This window comes from Salarias fasciatus, chromosome 20, assembly GCF_902148845.1.
Source record: "Salarias fasciatus chromosome 20, fSalaFa1.1, whole genome shotgun sequence".
NCBI classification, from domain to species: Eukaryota; Metazoa; Chordata; class Actinopteri; order Blenniiformes; family Blenniidae; genus Salarias; species Salarias fasciatus.
The window spans coordinates 5783305-5802169 of NC_043764.1; the positions used below are offsets into that span (position 1 = coordinate 5783305).

General features: G+C 44.3%; 1 protein-coding gene across 1 annotated transcript in view; it reads left to right on the forward strand.

Moving 5' to 3' along the window:
* LOC115408509 (taste receptor type 1 member 1-like) overlaps positions 1–18865 on the forward strand; it is a 34100-nt gene that overhangs the window by 12004 nt on the left and 3231 nt on the right. The window contains exon 2 of the mRNA XM_030119315.1: positions 18653–18785. Within this exon, the coding sequence (XP_029975175.1) occupies positions 18653–18785 (133 nt within the window). The remainder of the gene's footprint in view (positions 1–18652; positions 18786–18865) is intronic.

Here is an 18865-nt window from a genome sequence, read left to right on the forward strand (position 1 = left end):
CTTGTTCCTTTGCTGTTTGGCATAACTGAACAAAAAATATCACGTTTGATAGGAAAATGTGTTGTCTTTCAGTTGGTGAGGCTTTCAGAGCAGTCAGACTTTTAGTTTGGACTCCAGAGGCCTCAGCTTGTGAGAAGCGCAAGATTTTTCCCCATCCGGCTCCATTATAACTGAGAGCAAAAAAAATGCAGAGCGCACACCTTTTCTTACCTGTGTAAACATACAAATATCATAATATTTTACCCACTTATGTTACATCATTTTGTTCGGGAGAACCTGGTGAAACTTTGCGTGTGCTCGGTTTGTTGATAGGAGTCATGGTTTAGCCGCAGTCGCCACTTGTTCGAGGTGCTGAAAAAAGGCGACTTTTTTTCTTTTTTCCCCATTATAACGGATGAGGGCCGGAGCAAGGCAGGATTTCAGACTTCCAACTTTGTACGTTAATAAAATCCACACCGTTAGACTTTTGACAAAGTTGTTCACAACTTTTGTAGAGAAATGTGTCCTCTTTCACGTCGTGTGACTCTTATGTCTGTACGACAAACGGTCTCGGAGGAGATAATTTTTTCGTGAGGAGTGATTTTGATCAAAATTTTACTTTGAAAGGGAAATAGCGGACTTCCTGTTGGATTTAGGTCAGGGGTGTCAGCGCGTGAATTTTAGATCTCGACAAGACGAACGCGTGAACGTTGGTTTGATCTCTCTACGACATTCCTGCGGGCTGTAGCGACTGTTTTAGACGTTTTTTGGGATATAGATGGCGCTAGAGAGCCGATGGTGTTTATTTTTCGATTTTATCAAATTTTTCGCCGGTCATGATGTGCGTGCCAAATTTGGTGAGTTTTCATGCATGTTTAGGGGGTCAAATTGGCGTTTATTTGGGCGTTAGTATAATATCTTAAAGCCGCAAGCGGCATTGGTCGGGACCGAGCCTCCCCGCCGGCCAGCGACTGAGACGTCCACCCACTAACATGAAGCTTTTAGAATCTGTCTTCCATTAACACAGAGTTGTTAGCATCTCCCATCCACTAACATGGAGTAGTTAGCATCTCCCATCCACTAACATGGAGTAGTTAGCATCTCCCATCCACCAACATGGAGTAGTTAGCATCTCCCATCCACTAACATGAAGTAGTTAGCATCCCCCATCCACTAACATGGAGTAGTTAGCATCCCTCCTACATGAGTAGGTTGAGCAATCTCCCATCCCTAACATGGAGTAGTTAGCATCTCCCATCACTACCATCCAACATGGAGTAGTTAGCATCCCCCATCCACTAACATGGAGTAGTTAGCATCTCCCATCCACTAACATGGAGTAGTTAGCATCCCCCATCCACTAACATGGAGTAGTTAGCATCCCCCATCCACTAACATGGAGTAGTTAGCATCTCCCATCCACTAACATGGAGTAGTTAGCATCTCCCATCCACTAACATGGAGTAGTTAGCATCTCCCATCCACAACATGGAGTAGTTAGCATCTCCCATCCACTAACATGGAGTAGTTAGCATCCCCATCCACTAACATGGAGTAGTTAGCATCTCCCATCCACTAACATGGAGTAGTTAGCATCTCCCATCCACTAACATGGAGTAGTTAGCATCCTCCCATCCACTAACATGGAGTAGTTAGCATCTCCCATCCACTAACATGGAGTAGTTAGCATCTCCCATCCACTAACATGGAGTAGTTAGCATCTCCCATCCACTAACATGGAGTAGTTAGCATCCCCCATCCACTAACATGGAGTAGTTAGCATCTCGCATCCACTAACATCAAGCTGTTAGCATCTCCTATCAACTAACATGGAGTAGTTAGCATCCCCCATCCACTAACATGGAGTAGTTAGCATCTCCCATCCACTAACATGGAGTAGTTAGCATCTCCCATCCACTAACATGGAGTAGTTAGCATCCCCCATCCACTAACATGGAGTAGTTAGCATCTCGCATCCACTAACATCAAGCTGTTAGCATCTCCTATCAACTAACATGGAGTAGTTAGCATCTTGCATCCAATAACATGGAGTAGTTAGCATCTCCCATCCACTAACATGGAGTAGTTAGCATCTTTCATCCACTAACATGGAGTTGTCAGCATCTCCCATCCACTAACATGAAGTAGTTAGCATCTCCCATCCACTAACATGGAGTAGTTAGCATCTCCCATCCACTAACATGGAGTAGTTAGCATCTCCCATCCACTAACATGGAGTAGTTAGCATCTCCCATCCACTAACATGGAGTAGCTCGCATCTTCCCTCCACTAACATGGAGTTCTTAGCATGTTCCAACCATTAACATGGAGCTGGTGGCATCAGTCATCCACTAACATGGAGTTGTTAGCATCTGCCATCCACTAACATGGAGTAGTTAGCACCTCCCATCCACTAACAAGGAGTAGTTAGCTTTTGCCATCTGATTTCCAGAGTCACTGAATGAAGTCATTGAGTGTCAGAGTTTGATTGACAGCTGCTGTCAGCTGTGTAACTGCTCTGCATGCCCATATATGGTAATGTGAGTTAGAGTGGAGAGAGGAGAAAATAAAAGTCTTTTTTGGGGAAACAACTGCTCCTTGTTCCTTTGCTGTTTGGCAAAACTCAACAAAAAATATCATATTTGATATGAAAATTTGTTGTCTTTCAGTTGGTGAGGCTTTCAGAGCAGTCAGACTTTTCGTTTGGACCTCAGAGGCCTCAGTTTGTGAGAAGCGCGAGATTTTTCCCCATCCGGCTCCATTATAACTGACAGGGAAAAAAATGCAGAGCGCACACCAACTTATACCTGTGAAAACATACATAAATCATGATATTTTCCCCACTTATGTTACATCATCTTGTTCGAGAGAACCTGCTGGAACTTTCCGTGTGCTCGGTTTGTTGATAGGAGTAACGGTTTCGCCGCAGTCGCCACTTGTTCGAAGTGCTGAAAAAAGGCGACTTTTTTCCTTTTTTCCCCATTATAACGGATGAGGGCCGGAGCAAGGCAGGATTTCAGACTTCCAACTTTGAACTCTAATAAAATCCACACCGTTAGACTTTTGACAAAGTTGTTCACAACTTTTGTAGAGAAATTTGTCCTCTTTCACGTCGCGTGACTCTTATGTCTGTACGACAAACGGTCTCGGAGGAGATAATTTTTTCGTGAGGAGTGATTTTGATCAAAATTTTACTTTGAAAGGGAAATAGCGGACTTCCTGTTGGATTTAGGTCAGGGGTGTCAGCGCGTGAATTCTAGATCTCGGTGAGACGAATGCGTCAACGTTGGTTTGCTCTCTCTACGACATTCCTGCGGGCCGTGGCGAGAATTTTACTGTTTCTAGGTGGCGCTAGAGAGCAGATGAGGTTATTTTTTCCATTTTATGAAATTTTTCGCCGGTCATGACGTCCGTGCCAAATTTGGTGAGTTTTCGTGCATGTTTAGGGGGTCAAATTCGCGTTTAGTTGGTAGGTCAGTATAATAACGAAGAAGAAGAACGAGAAACACACGAATAACAATAGAGACCTTGCCCTACGGGCATGGTGGCCTGCGGCCACCATGCCCTCCGGGGCTCGGTCCCTAATTAAAGCCGCAAGCGGCATTGGTCGGGACCGAGCCTCCCGACGGCCAGCGACTGAGACGTCCACCCACTAACATGTAGCTGTTAGCATTTGTCATCCACTAGCATAGAGTTGTTAGCATGTCCCATCCACTAACATGCAGTTGTTAGCTTCTGTCATCCACTAACATGGAGTTGTGAGCATCTGTCATCCACTAACATGGAGCTGTTATCATCTCCCATCCACTAACATGGAGTAGTTAGCATCTCCCATCCACTAACATGGAGTAGTTAGCATCTCCCATCCACTAACATGGAGTAGTTAGCATCTCCCATCCACTAACATGGAGTAGTTAGCATCTCCCATCCACTAACATGGAGTAGTTAGCATCTCCCATCCACTAACATGGAGTTCCTAGCATGTTCCATCCATGAACATGGAGCTGGTGGCATCAGTCATCCACTAACATGGAGTTGTTGGTGTGTCCCATCCACTAACATGGAGTAGTTAGCATCTCCCATCCACTAACATGGAGTAGTTAGCATCTCCCATCCACTAACCTGGAGGAGTTAGCATCTCCCATTCACTAACATGGAGTTCTTAGCATCTCCCATCCACTAACATGGAGTAGTTAGCATCTCCCATCCACTAACATGGAGTTGTTAGCATCTCCCATCCACTAACATGGAGTAGTTAGCATCTCCCATCCACTAACATGGAGTAGTTAGCATCTCCCATCCACTAACATGGAGTAGCTAGCATCTTCCCTACACTAACATGGAGTTCTTAGCATGTTCCATCCATTAACATGGAGCTGGTGGCATTAGTCATCCACTAACATGGAGTTGTTAGCATGTTCCATCCACTAACATGGAGTTGTTAGCATCTCCCATCCACTAACATGGAGTTGTTAGCATCTCCCATCCACTAACATGGAGTAGTTAGCATCTCCCATCCACTAACATGGAGTTGTCAGCATCTCCCATCCACTAACATGGAGTAGTTAGCATCTCCCATCCACTAACATGGAGTAGTTAGCATCTCCCATCCACTAACATGGAGTTCTTAGCATTTGCCATCCACTAACATGGAGAAGTTGGCATCTCCCATCCACTAACATGGAGTTGTTAGCATCTCCCATCCACTAACATGGAGTAGTTAGCATGTCCCATCCACTAACATGGAGTAGTTAGCATGTCTCATCCAATAACATGGAGTAGTTACCATCTCCTATCCACTAACATGGAGTAGTTAGCATCTCCCATCCACTAACATTGAGTAGTTAGCATCTCCCACCCACTAACATGGAGCTCTTAGCATCTGTCTTCCACTAACATGGAGTAGTTAGCGTCTCCCATCCACTAACATGGAGTAGTTAGCATCTCCTATCCACTAACATGGAGTAGTTAGCATCTCCCATCCACTAACATGGAGTAGTTAGCATCTCTCATCCACTAACATGCAGTAGTTAGCATCTCCCATCCACTAACATGGAGTTCTCAGCATTTCCCATCCACTAACATGGAGTTGTTAGCTTCTCCCATCTGCTTTTGAGAGTCACTGAATGAAGGCAATCAGTGGCAGAGTTTGATTGACAGCTGCTGTCAGCTGTGTAACTGCAAAGCATGCCCATATATGGTAATGTGAGTTAGAGTGGAGAGAGGAGAAAATAAATGTCTTTTTTTGGGAAACAACTGCTCCTTGTTCCTTTGCTGTTTGGCATAACTGAACAAAAAATATCACGTTTGATAGGAAAATTTGTTGTCTTTCAGTTGGTGAGGCTTTCAGAGCAGTCAGACTTTTAGTTTGGACCTCAGAGGCCTCAGCTTGTGAGAACGCGGAGATTTTTCCCCATCCGGCTCCATTATAACTGAGAACAAAAAAAATGCAGAGCGCACACCTTTTCTTACCTGTGAAAACATACATATAACATGATATTTTCCCCACTTATGTTACATCATCTTGTTCGGGAGAACCTGCTGGAACTTTTCGTGTGCTCGGTTTGTTGATAGGAGTCACGGGTTAGCCGCAGTCGCCACTTGTTGGAGATGCTGAAAAAAGGCGAATTTTTTCCTTTTTTCCCCATTATAACGGATGAGGGCCGGAGCAAGGCAGTATTTCAGACTTCCAACTTTGTACGCTAATAAAATCCACACCGTTAGACTTTTGACAAAGTTGTTCACAACTTTTGTAGAGAAATTTGCCCTCTTTCACGTCGCGTGACTCTTATGTCTGTACGACAAACGGTCTCGGAGGAGATAATTTTTTCGTGAGGAGTGATTTTGATCAAAATTTTACTTTGAAAGGGAAATGGCAGACTTCCTGTTGGATTTAGGTCAGGGGTGTCAGCGTGTGAAATGTAGACCTTGATGAGACGAGCGCGTCAACGTTGGTTTGATCTCTCTGCGACATTCCTGCGGACTGTAGCGACAATTTTACTGTTTCTAGGTGGCGCTAGAGAGCAGATGGGGTTAATTTTTCCATTTTATAAAATTTTTCGCCGGTCATGATGTGTGTGCCAAATTTGGTGAGTTTTCGTGCATGTTTAGTGGGTCAAATTTGCGTTTCTTTGGGCGTTAGTATAATAATAATAATATAGAACGACGACAATAAACGAACGAATAACAATAGAGACCTTGCCCTACGGGCAAGGTGGCCTGCGGCCACCTTGCCCTCCGGGGCTCGGTCCCTAATTAAAGCCGCAAGCGGCATTGGTCGGGACCGAGCCTCCCCGCCGGCCAGCGACTGAGACGTCCACCCACTAACATGAAGCTGTTAGAATCTGTCTTCCATTAACACAGAGTTGTTAGCATGTCCCATCCACTAACATGCAGTTGTTAGCTACTGTCATCCACTAACATAGAGTTCTGAGCATCTGTCATCCACTAACATGGAGTTGGAAGCAGCTCCCATCCACTGACATGTAGCTGTTAGCATCTGACATCCACTAACATGGAGTAGTTATCATCTCCCATCCACTAACATGGAGTAGTTAGCATCTTCCATCCACTAACATGGAGTAGTTATCATCTCCCATCCACTAACATTGAGTAGTTAGCATCTCCCATCCACTAACATGGAGTAGTTAGCATCTTCCATCCACTAACATGGAGCAGTTAGCATCTCCCATCCACTAACATGGAGTAGTTAGCATCTCCCATCCACTAACATGGAGTAGTTAGCATCTCCCATCCACTAACATGGAGTAGTTAGCATCTCCCATCCACTAACATGGAGTTGTTAGCATCTCCCATCCACTAACATGGAGTAGTTAGCATCTCCCATCCACTAACATGGAGTAGTTAGCATCTTCCATCCACTAACATGGAGTAGTTAGCATCTCCCATCCACTAACATGGAGTAGTTAGCATCTCCCATCCACTAACATGGAGTAGTTAGCGTCTCCCATCCACTAACATGGAGTAGTTAGCATGTCCCATCCACTAACATGGAGTAGTTAGCATCTCCCATCCACTAACATGGAGTAGTTAGCATCTCCCATCCACTAACATGGAGTAGTTAGCACCTCCCATCCATTAACAAGGAGTAGTTAGCTTTTGCCATCTGCTTTCCAGAATCAGTGAATGAAGTCATTGAGTGTCAGAGTTTGATTGACAGCTGCTGTCAGCTGTGTAACTGCAATGCATGCCCATATATGGTAATGTGAGTGAGAGTGGAGGGAGGAGAAAATAAAAGTCTTTTTTGGGGAAACAACTGCTCCTTGTTCCTTTGCTGTTTGGCATAACTCAACAAAAAATATCACATTTGATAGGAAAATTTGTTGTCTTTCAGTTGGTGAGGCTTTCAGAGCAGTCAGACATTTCGTTTGGACCAGAGAGGCCTCAGTTTTTGAGAAGCGCGTGATTTTTCCCCATCCGTCTCCATTATAACTGACAGGGAAAAAAATGCAGAGCGCACACCAAATTATACCTGTGAAAACGTACATAAATCATAACATTTTCCCCACTTATGTTACATCATCTTGTTCGGGAGAATCTGGTGAGACTTTACGTGTGCTCGGTTTGTTGATAGGAGTCACGGTTTAGCCGCAGTCGCCACTTGTTCGAGGTGCTGATAAAAGGCGACTTTTTTTCTTTTTTCCCCATTATAACGGATGAGGGCCGGAGAAAGGCAGGATTTCAGACTTCCAACTTTGAACGTTAATAAAATCCACACCGTTAGACTTTTGACAAAGTTGTTCACAACTTTTGTAGAGAAATTTGTCCTCTTTCACATCGCGTGACTCTTATGTCTGTACGACAAACGGTCTCGGAGGAGATAATTTTTTCGTGAGGAGTGATTTTGATCAAAATTTTACTTTGAAAGGGAAATAGCGGACTTCCTGTTGGATTTAGGTCAGGGGTGTCAGCGCGTGAAATGTAGATCATGATGAGACGAACGCGTCAACGTAGGTTTGATCTCTCTGCGACATTCCTGCGGGCCGTGGCGCCTATTTTACTGTTTCTAGGTGGCGCTAGAGAGCAGATGGGGTCAATTTTTCCATTTTATAAAATTTTTCGCCGGTCATGATGTGCGTGCCAAATTTGGTGAGTTTTCGTGCATGTTTAGGGGGTCAAATTTGCGTTTACTTGGTAGGTCAGTATAATAATGAAGAAGAAGAACGAGAACGAGAAACACACGAATAACAATAGAGACCTTGCCCTTCGGGCAAGGTGGCCTGCGGCCACCTTGCCCTCCGGGGCTCGGTCCCTAATTAAAGCCGCAAGCGGCATTGGTCGGGACCGAGCCTCCCCGATGGCCAGCGACTGAGACGTCCACCCACTAACATGTAGCTGTTAGCATCTGTAATAGTGGACTTGTTAGCATGTCCCATCCACTAACATTGAGTAGTTAGCATCTCCCATCCACTGACATTGAGTAGTTAGCATCTCCCATCCACTAACATGGAGTTGTTAGCATCTCCCATCCACTAACATTGAGTAGTTAGCGTCTGCCATCCATTAACATGGAGTTGTTAGCATCTCCCATCCACTAACATGTAGCTCTTAGCATCTGTCTTCCACTAACATGGAGTAGTTAGCATCTTCCATCCACTAACATGGAGTAGTGAGCATCTCCCATCCACTAACATGGAGCTGTTAGCATCTCCCATCCACTAACATGGAGTTCTTAGCATTTCCCACCCATTAACATGAAGCTCTTAGCATCTGTCTTCCACTAACATGGAGTAGTTAGCATCTCCCATCCACTAACATGGAGTAGTTAGCATATCCCATCCACAAACATGGAGTAGTTAGCATCTTCCATCCGCTAACATGGAGTAGTTAGCATCTCCCATCCACTAACACTGAGTAGTTAGCATCTCCCATCCACTAACATGGAGTTGTTAGCATCTCCCATCCACGAACATTGAGTAATTAGCATCTCCCATCCACTAACATGGAGTAGTTAGCATGTCCCATCCACTAACATGTAGCTGTTTGCATCTGTAATAGTGGACTTGTTAGCATGTCCCATCCACTAACATTGAGTAGTTAGCATCTCCCATCCACTGACATTGAGTAGTTAGCATCTCCCATCCACTAACATGGAGTTGTTAGCATCTCCCATCCACTAACATTGAGTAGTTAGCGTCTGCCATCCATTAACATGGAGTTGTTAGCATCTCCTATCCACTAACATGTAGCTCTTAGCATCTGTCTTCCACTAACATGGAGTAGTTAGCATCTTCCATCCACTAACATGGAGTAGTGAGCATCTCCCATCCACTAACATGGAGCTGTTAGCATCTCCCATCCACTAACATGGAGTTCTTAGCATTTCCCACCCATTAACATGAAGCTCTTCGCATCTGTCTTCCACTAACATGGAGTAGTTAGCATCTCCCATCCACTAACATGGAGTAGTTAGCATCTCCCATCCACAAACATGGAGTAGTTAGCATCTTCCATCCGCTAACATGGAGTAGTTAGCATCTCCCATCCACTAACATTGAGTAGTTAGCATCTCCCATCCACTAACATGGAGTTGTTAGCATCTCCCATCCACGAACATTGAGTAATTAGCATCTCCCATCCACTAACATGGAGTAGTTAGCATGTCCCATCCACTAACATGTAGCTGTTTGCATCTGTAATAGTGGACTTGTTAGCATGTCCCATCCACTAACATTGAGTAGTTAGCATCTCCCATCCACTGACATTGAGTAGTTAGCATCTCCCATCCACTAACATGGAGTTGTTAGCATCTCCCATCCACTAACATTGAGTAGTTAGCGTCTGCCATCCATTAACATGGAGTTGTTAGCATCTCCCATCCACTAACATGTAGCTCTTAGCATCTGTCTTCCACTAACATGGAGTAGTTAGCATCTCCCATCCACTAACATGGAGCTGTTAGCATCTCCCATCCACTAACATGGAGTTCTTAGCATTTCCCACCCATTAACATGAAGCTCTTAGCATCTGTCTTCCACTAACATGGAGTAGTTAGCATCTCCCATCCACTAACATGGAGTAGTTAGCATCTCCCATCCACTAACATGGAGTAGTTAGCATGTCCCATCCACTAACATGGAGTAGTTAGCATGTCCCATCCACTAACATTGAGTAGTTAGCGTCTGCCATCCACTTACATGGAGTTGTTAGCATCTCCCATCCACTAACATAGAGTAGTTAGCATCTCCCATCCACTAACATGGAGCTGTTAGCATCTCCCATCCACTAACATGGAGAAGTTAGCATCTCCCATCCGCTAACATGGAATTGTTAGCAACTTCCATCCGCTAACATGGAGTAGGTAGCATCTCCCATCCACTAACATTGAGTAGTTAGCATCTCCCATCCACTAACATGGAATTGTTAGCATCATCCATCCGCTAACATGGAGTAGTTAGCATCTCCCATCCACTAACATTGAGTAGTTAGCATCTCCCATGCACTAACATTGAGTAGTTAGCATCTCCCATCCACTAACAATGAGTTGTTAGCATGTCCCATCCACTAACATGGAGTAGTTAGCATCTCCCATCCACTAACATTGAGTAGTTAGCATCTCCCATCCACTAACATGGAGTTGTTAGCATCTCCCATCCACGAACATTGAGTAATTAGCATCTCCCATCCACTAACATGGAGTAGTTAGCATGTCCCATCCACTAACATGTAGCTGTTTGCATCTGTAATAGTGGACTTGTTAGCATGTCCCATCCACTAACATTGAGTAGTTAGCATCTCCCATCCACTGACATTGAGTAGTTAGCATCTCCCATCCACTAACATGGAGTTGTTAGCATCTCCCATCCACTAACATTGAGTAGTTAGCGTCTGCCATCCATTAACATGGAGTTGTTAGCATCTCCCATCCACTAACATGTAGCTCTTAGCATCTGTCTTCCACTAACATGGAGTAGTTAGCATCTCCCATCCACTAACATGGAGCTGTTAGCATCTCCCATCCACTAACATGGAGTTCTTAGCATTTCCCACCCATTAACATGAAGCTCTTAGCATCTGTCTTCCACTAACATGGAGTAGTTAGCATCTCCCATCCACTAACATGGAGTAGTTAGCATCTCCCATCCACTAACATAGAGTAGTTAGCATCTCCCATCCACTAACATGGAGCTGTTAGCATCTCCCATCCACTAACATGGAGAAGTTAGCATCTCCCATCCGCTAACATGGAATTGTTAGCAACTTCCATCCGCTAACATGGAGTAGGTAGCATCTCCCATCCACTAACATTGAGTAGTTAGCATCTCCCATCCACTAACATGGAATTGTTAGCATCATCCATCCGCTAACATGGAGTAGTTAGCATCTCCCATCCACTAACATTGAGTAGTTAGCATCTCCCATGCACTAACATTGAGTAGTTAGCATCTCCCATCCACTAACAATGAGTTGTTAGCATGTCCCATCCACTAACATGGAGTAGTTAGCATGTCCCATCCACTAACATTGAGTAGTTAGCGTCTGCCATCCACTTACATGGAGTTGTTAGCATCTCCCATCCACTAACATGGAGTAGTTAGCATCTCCCATCCATTAACATGGAGTAGCTAGCATCTCCCATCCACTAACATGGAGTAGTTAGCGTCTCCCATCCACTAACATTGAGTTGTTAGCGTGTTCCATCCATTAACATGGAGCTGGTGGCATCAGTCATCCACTAAGATGGAGTTGTTAGCTTCTCCCAGCTGCTTTTGACAGTCACTGAATGAACGCAATCAGTGGCAGAGTTTGATTGACAGCTGCTGTCAGCTGTGTAACTGCACCGCATGCCCATATATGGTCATTTCAGTTAGAGTGGAGAGAGGAGAATATTAATGTCTTTTTTGGGGAAACAACTGCTCCTTGTTCCTTTGCTGTTTGGCATAACTGAAGAAAAAATATCACGTTTGATAGGAAAATTTGTCGTCTTTCAGTTCGTGAGGCTTTCAGAGCAGTCAGACTTTTAGTTTGGACCCCAGAGGCCTCAGTTTGTGAGAAGCGCAAGATTTTTCCCCATCCGGCTCCATTATAACTGAGAGCAAAAAAAATGCAGAGCGCACACCAACTTATACCTGTGAAAACATACATATAGCATGATATTTTCCCCACTTATGTTACATCATCTTGTTCGGGAGAACCTGCTGGAACTTTGCGTGTGCTCGGTTTGTTGATAGGAGTCACGGTTTAGCCGCAGTCGCCACTTGTTCGAGGTGCTGAAAAAAGGCGACTTTTTTTCGTTTTTCCCCATTATAACGGATGAGGGCCGGAGCAAGGCAGGATTTCAGACTTCCAACTTTGTACGCTAATAAAATCGACACCGTCAGACTTTTGACAAAGTTGTTCACAACTTTTGTAGAGAAATTTGTCCTCTTTCACGTCGTGTGACTCTTATGTCTGTGCGCCAAACGGTCTCGGAGGAGATAATTTTTTCGTGAGGAGTGATTTTGATCAAAATTTTACTTTGAAAGGGAAATGGCGGACTTCCTGTTGGATTTAGGTCAGGGGTGTGAGCGCGTGAAATGTAGAACTTGATGAGACGAACGCGTGAGTGTTGGTTTGATCTCTCTGCGACATTCCTGCGGGCCGTAGCGACTGTTTTAGACGTTTTTCGGGATCTAGGTGGCGCTAGAGAGCAGATGTTGTTTTTTTTTCCATTTTATAAAATTTTTCGCCGGTCATGATGTGCGTGCCAAATTTGGTGAGTTTTCGTGCATGTTTAGGGGGTCAAATTTGCGTTTACTTGGTAGGTCAGTATAATAATGAAGAAGAACGAGAACGAGAACGAGAACGAGAAACACACGAATAACAATAGAGACCTTGCCCTCCGGGCAAGGTGGCCTGCGGCCACCTTGCCCTCCGGGGCTCGGTCCCTAATTAAAGCCGCAAGCGGCATTGGTCGGGACCGAGCCTCCCCGCCGGCCAGCGACTGAGACGTCCACCCACTAACATGAAGCTGTTAGAATCTGTCTTCCATTAACACAGAGTTGTTAGCATGTCCCATCCATTAACATGCAGTTGTTAGCTTCTGTCATCCACTAACATGGAGTTGTGAGCATCTGTCATCCACTAACATGGAGTTGGAAGCAGCTCCCATCCACTGACATGTAGCTGTTAGCATCTGGCATCCACTAACATGGAGTAGTTATCATCTCCCATCCACTAACATTGAGTAGTTAGCATCTCCCATCCACTAACATGGAGTAGTTAGCATCTCCCATCCATTAACATGGAGCAGTTAGCATCTCCCATCCACTAACATGGAGTAGTTAGCATCTCCCATCCACTAACATGGAATTGTTAGCATATCCCATCCGCTAACATGGAGTAATTAGCATCTCCCATCCACTAACATGGAATTGTTAGCATCTCCCATCCACTAACATGGAGAAGTTAGCATGTTCCATCCACTAACATGGAGTAGTTAGCATCTCCCATCCACTAACATGGAGTAGTTAGCGTCTCCCATCCACTAACATTGAGTTGTTAGCATGTTCCATCCGCTAACATGGAGCTGGTGGCATCAGTCATCCACTAACATTGAGTAGTTAGCATCTCCCATCCACTAACATGGAATTGTTAGCATCTTCCATCCGCTCACATGGAGTAGTTAGCGTCTCCCATCCACTAACATGGAGTTGTTAGCTTCTCCCATCCACTAACATGGAGTAGTTAGCATCTCCCATCCACTAACATGGAATTGTTAGCATGTTCCATCCGCTAACATGGAGTAGTTAGCATCTCCCATCCACTAACATTGAGTAGTTAGCATCTCCCATCCACTAACATGGAGTTGTTAGCATCTCCCATCCACTAACATGGAGTAGTTAGCATCTCCCATCCACTAACATGGAGTAGTTAGCATCTCCCATCCACTAACATGGAGCTGTTAGCATCTCCCATCCACTAACATGGAGTAGTTAGCATCTCCCATCCACTAACATGGAGTAGTTAGCATCTCCCATCCACTAACATGGAGTAGTTAGCATGTCCCATCCACTAACATGGAGTAGTTAGCATCTCCCATCCACTAACATGCAGTAGTTAGCATCTCCCATCCACTAACATTGAGTAGTTAGCATCTCCCATCCACTAACATGGAATTGTTAGCATCTTCCATCCGCTAACATGGAGTAGTTAGCATCTCCCATCCACTAACATTGAGTAGTTAGCATCTCCCATCCACTAACATGGAATTTTTAGCATCTTCCATCCGCTAACATGGAGTAGTTAGCATCTCCCATCCACTAACATGCAGTTGTTAGCTTCTCCCATCCACTAACATGGAGTAGTTAGCGTCTGCCATCCACTTACATGGAGTTGTTAGCATCTCCCATCCACTAACATGGAGTAGTTAGCATCTCCCATCCACTAACATGGAGCTGTTAGCATCTCCCATCCACTAACATGGAGGACTTAGCATCTCCCATCCACTAACATGGAGTAGTTATTATCTCCCATCCACTAACATGGAGTTTTTAGCATCTCCCATCCACTAACATTGAGTAATTAGCATCTCCCATCCACTAACAATGAGTTGTTAGCATCTCCCATCCACTAACATGGAGTTGTTTGCATGTTCCATCCACTAACATGGAGTTGTGAGCATGTTCCATCCACTAACATGGAGTTGTTAGCATCTCCCATCCACTAACATGGAGTAGTTAGCATCTCCCATCCACTAACATTGAGTAGTTAGCATCTCCCATCCACTAACATGGAGTTGTTAGCATCTCCCATCCACTAACATTGAGTAATTAGCATCTCCTATCCACTAACATTGAGTAATTAGCATCTCCCATCCACTAACAATGAGTTGTTAGCATCTCCCATCCACTAACATGGAGTAGTTAGCGTCTCCCATCCACTAACATTGAGCTGTTTGCATGTTCCATCCACTAACATGGAGTTGTTAGCTTCTCCCAGCTGCTTTTGAGAGTCACTGAATGAAGGCAATCAGTGTCAGAGTTTGATTGACAGCTGCTGTCAGCTGTGTAACTGCAATACATGCCCATATATGGTCATTTCAGTTAGAGTGGAGAGAGGAGAAAATCAAAGCTTCTGTTTGGGAAACAACTGCTCCTTGTTCCTTTGCTGTTTGGCATAACTGAACAAAAAATATCACGTTTGATAGGAAAATTTGTTGTCTTTCAGTTGGTGAGGCTTTCAGAGCAGTCAGACTTTTCGTTTGGACCTCAGAGGCCTCAGTTTGTGAGAAGCGCGAGATTTTTCCCCATCCGGCTCCATTATAACTGAGAGCAAAAAAAATGCAGAGCGCACCCCAATTCTTACCTGTGTCAACATGCATATATCATCATATTTCCCCACTTATGTTACATCATCTTGTTCAGGAGAACCTGCTGGAACTTTACGTGTGCTCGGTTTGTCGATAGGAGTCACGGTTTAGCCGCAGTCGCCACTTGTTCGAGGTGCTTTAAAAAGGCGACTTTTTTCCTTTTTTCCCCATTATAACGGATGAGGGCCGGAGCAAGGCAGGATTTCAGACTTCCAACTTTGAACGCGAATAAAATCCACACCGTCAGACTTTTGACAAAGTTGTTCACAACTTTTGTAGAGAAATTTGTCCTCTTTCACGTCGTGTGACTCTTATGTCTGTGCGACAAACGGTCTCGGAGGAGATAATTTTTTCGTGAGGAGTGATTTTGATCAAAATTTTAATTTGAAAGGGAAATAGCGGACTTCCTGTTGGATTTAGGTCAGGGGTGTGAGCGCGTGAATTTTAGATCTTGATGAGACGAACGCGTGAGTGTTTGTTTGATCGCTCTACGACATTCCTGAGGGCCGTAGCAACTGTTTTAGACGTTTTTCGGGATCTAGGTGGCGCTAGAGAGCAGATGGGGTCAATTTTTCCATTTTATAAAATTTTTCGCCGGTCAAGATGTGCGTGCCAAATTTGGTGAGTTTTCGTGCATGTTTAGGGGGTCAAATTTGCGTTTATTTGGGCGTTAGTATAATAATAATAATAGCGAACGACAATAAACGAACGAATAACAATAGAGACCTTGCCCTACGGGCAAGGTGGCCTGCGGCCACCTTGCCCTCCGGGGCTCGGTCCCTAATAATAAACTTTATTTGTATAGCACCTTTCAAGATCATTGAGTCACAAAGTGCTTTACACATCTTAAACAACAAAGGATAAAAAACTGAACAAAAAACAACACAAAACGGGAAAAGAAACAACAGAATCACAGAAAAGCAAGACTATAGAGATGCGTCTTGAGCTGCTTTTTAAAGGAGTCGACAGAGTCCGCTGATCTTAGATTAACTGGGAGGGAGTTCCAGAGAGTGGGAGCCACTACCTCAAACGCGCGGTCACCTTTATTTTTTAGTCTTGAGCGAGGGACTACCAGCAGGCCCTGATCGGAGGACCTCAGGGACCTGCTGGTAACATAAGGCTGTAACAAATCTGAGATGTAAGCCGGTGCCTGGCCGTGCAGAGCTCTGTACGTCACCACAAGGATTTTATATTGTATTCGAGACTTAATGGGGAGCCAGTGGAGAGCAGATAAGATTGGAGTTATGTGGGACCTCCTGGGGGTCCTGGTCAGCAGTCTGGCAGCGGCGTTTTGGACCACTTGCAGGCGATCCAAAGATGTTTTGCTGACACAGGTAAACAGCGAGTTGCAGTAATCCAGGCCTGAGGATACAAACGCATGGATAAGGATCTCCATCTCAGCTTGAGACACAATGGGCCTCAGTTTGGCTATGTTCCTCAACTGGAAAAAGCAAGAACGGATCAGAAGTTTCACATGTTGATCCAGAGTCAGAGCCTGGTCTACAGTGACACTTAGAATAAAAAGTATTTTGAGGGCTTCCTGGTTATGGGCCTAAAAATCTGCCTAAAATTCTGCTGAACAAATATATGATACAGCAGTACTGACCAGAATGGACCCGTCCATCTGGGATCGTATCACACTGTAATGTCTGTAAATTCAAGTAAAACTCAGAGTTCACTTGAGAATGCACTGAAAGCAACAGACCCTTTGAGCCACCGGCCATTGCGTGAGCCATTTCTTCCCCTTTTATTGCTCATTAAAACATCTCCCATTCACAAATGTTAATTTAACAGCATAACTTAATTTATCACAACATCGCCAGCTAACATTGCAAGATAAGGACAAACACAACAACTGGTCAGTGAGGCGGCTCTTTCTCCCGCTTCCACTGCTGCTCTCTACGACATTCTTACAGGCTGTTTTAGTGTATCTAGGTGGTGCTAGAGAGCTCATCTTGGCAGCAATGGGGTTCATTTTTCCATTTTTCAAAATTTTTTGCCAGTCATGATGTGCGTGCCAAATTTGGTGAGTTTTCATTGTTTAGTTGGTAGGTCAGTATTATAAGAAGGAGAAACAGAAGAAGAGCAATAGAGACCTTGCCCTATACCCTTCAGGGCTCGGTCCCTAAAATACAGCACTGAGCTCTTCGTTATGCACACATGAGATGGCATCTTGTCACATGATTATGAATCCCTGATGGTGAGTCCGCGGGTTTCCTGCTGCTTGCCATGTTATTCTCCAATAATTCAACTGCCTCTCTGAATGAGGTCCGATCACTTCCTCCCATGAAGAACAAGCACTTCCTCTCTCACCCCGGGCGGTTACAGGAATTCAAATTGGGGCGGCAGTCGCCTCCATTTATCACCTCAGTCTGCTGAGTCACAGCCAGTGTTCCTCCTTCACCGGGTGGCGCGGTCCGGTGTTAAATTGTGCAGGGATGAATTGTGAGAGGAGGTGGTCATTCAGCAGAAACCAGATTCAGGGCTGAGTTCTTCTTTATGACCTTTTAAATGACATCGATACCCGGTGAGTGATCAATTATTTTGTGTGACCATTGTATTTTTTCAGAGTGGCTCATTGTGATTAAGTCTAACTCAGTGGGAGGATGAGCAGCCGTCATGGAGCTGTAACCACATGCTGTTTTCCTCAGTCTGTCGAAGCTGCCAGACCAGACAGGCTTTATCACACTTCAACTTCTAAATTTTGGATTCTGTTGATGATTTCACTTTGAAATATCTGGTTCGTGTTGTTTGAAACTGTTGGAATGATTTGATTTTACACTTATGATATGGTTTTAATTATCCTTCCGAAAATTCACAATAAATTCTGCTCTAGATCGGTTATTTTCAAAAGTTAGTTCCTATTTTTTCCTTCCTCTCATAACTCATTCTCAAATATCTTAAGCTATTCCTTTGACCCCTGAACCCTTAAAGAATCTTTGTGCCAAAAGTTATTTTTTTTCCAGCTGATTTTGGTCAGAAGGGAAACATATTTCGAGTACATTCAGTCTGTTAACTTTAATGACATCTCGTCAAAGATAGTTTTGTAAAGCTGAGTAAACATTTACTGGTGTAAAGAGCTCTGTTAGTGAGCATGATTAACTGACTGTTTGGTTGTCTGGTTGTTCGGTAGCAGTTGACGTGAATTTGCATACTGATTTGTTAGAACTCCATCAACCCATGATTTGTGGCACTTGTGAACCCAGTATGGAAATTATGACCGAGGCTTAACCATCACAACTTTGACAAAACTTAGAAAAGGCAGTGAGAATTCCCACTAAATCGTTGCGCTGATGAAATGAAGACCTGCAACAATGAGGTTATTTCTTGCTTCTTTCTGTCTCTTGGGAATTTTTCCCAAAGCACTGGCTGAAAGTATTGACGCCGCCTCTGAGTTTCATCTGGAAGGAGATTATTTGATAGGTGGACTGTTTGATATTCATCCTGTCAGTACTCCTCTTCGTCACCTCAGACCAGAAGCCATCGACTGCTCCAGGTGAGTCCTGGGTTGTTTCTCAGTGAAGGGTTTGTTCATATAATGCATGGAGTTATTACTGAGGTCAAAGCAGAGGTTTT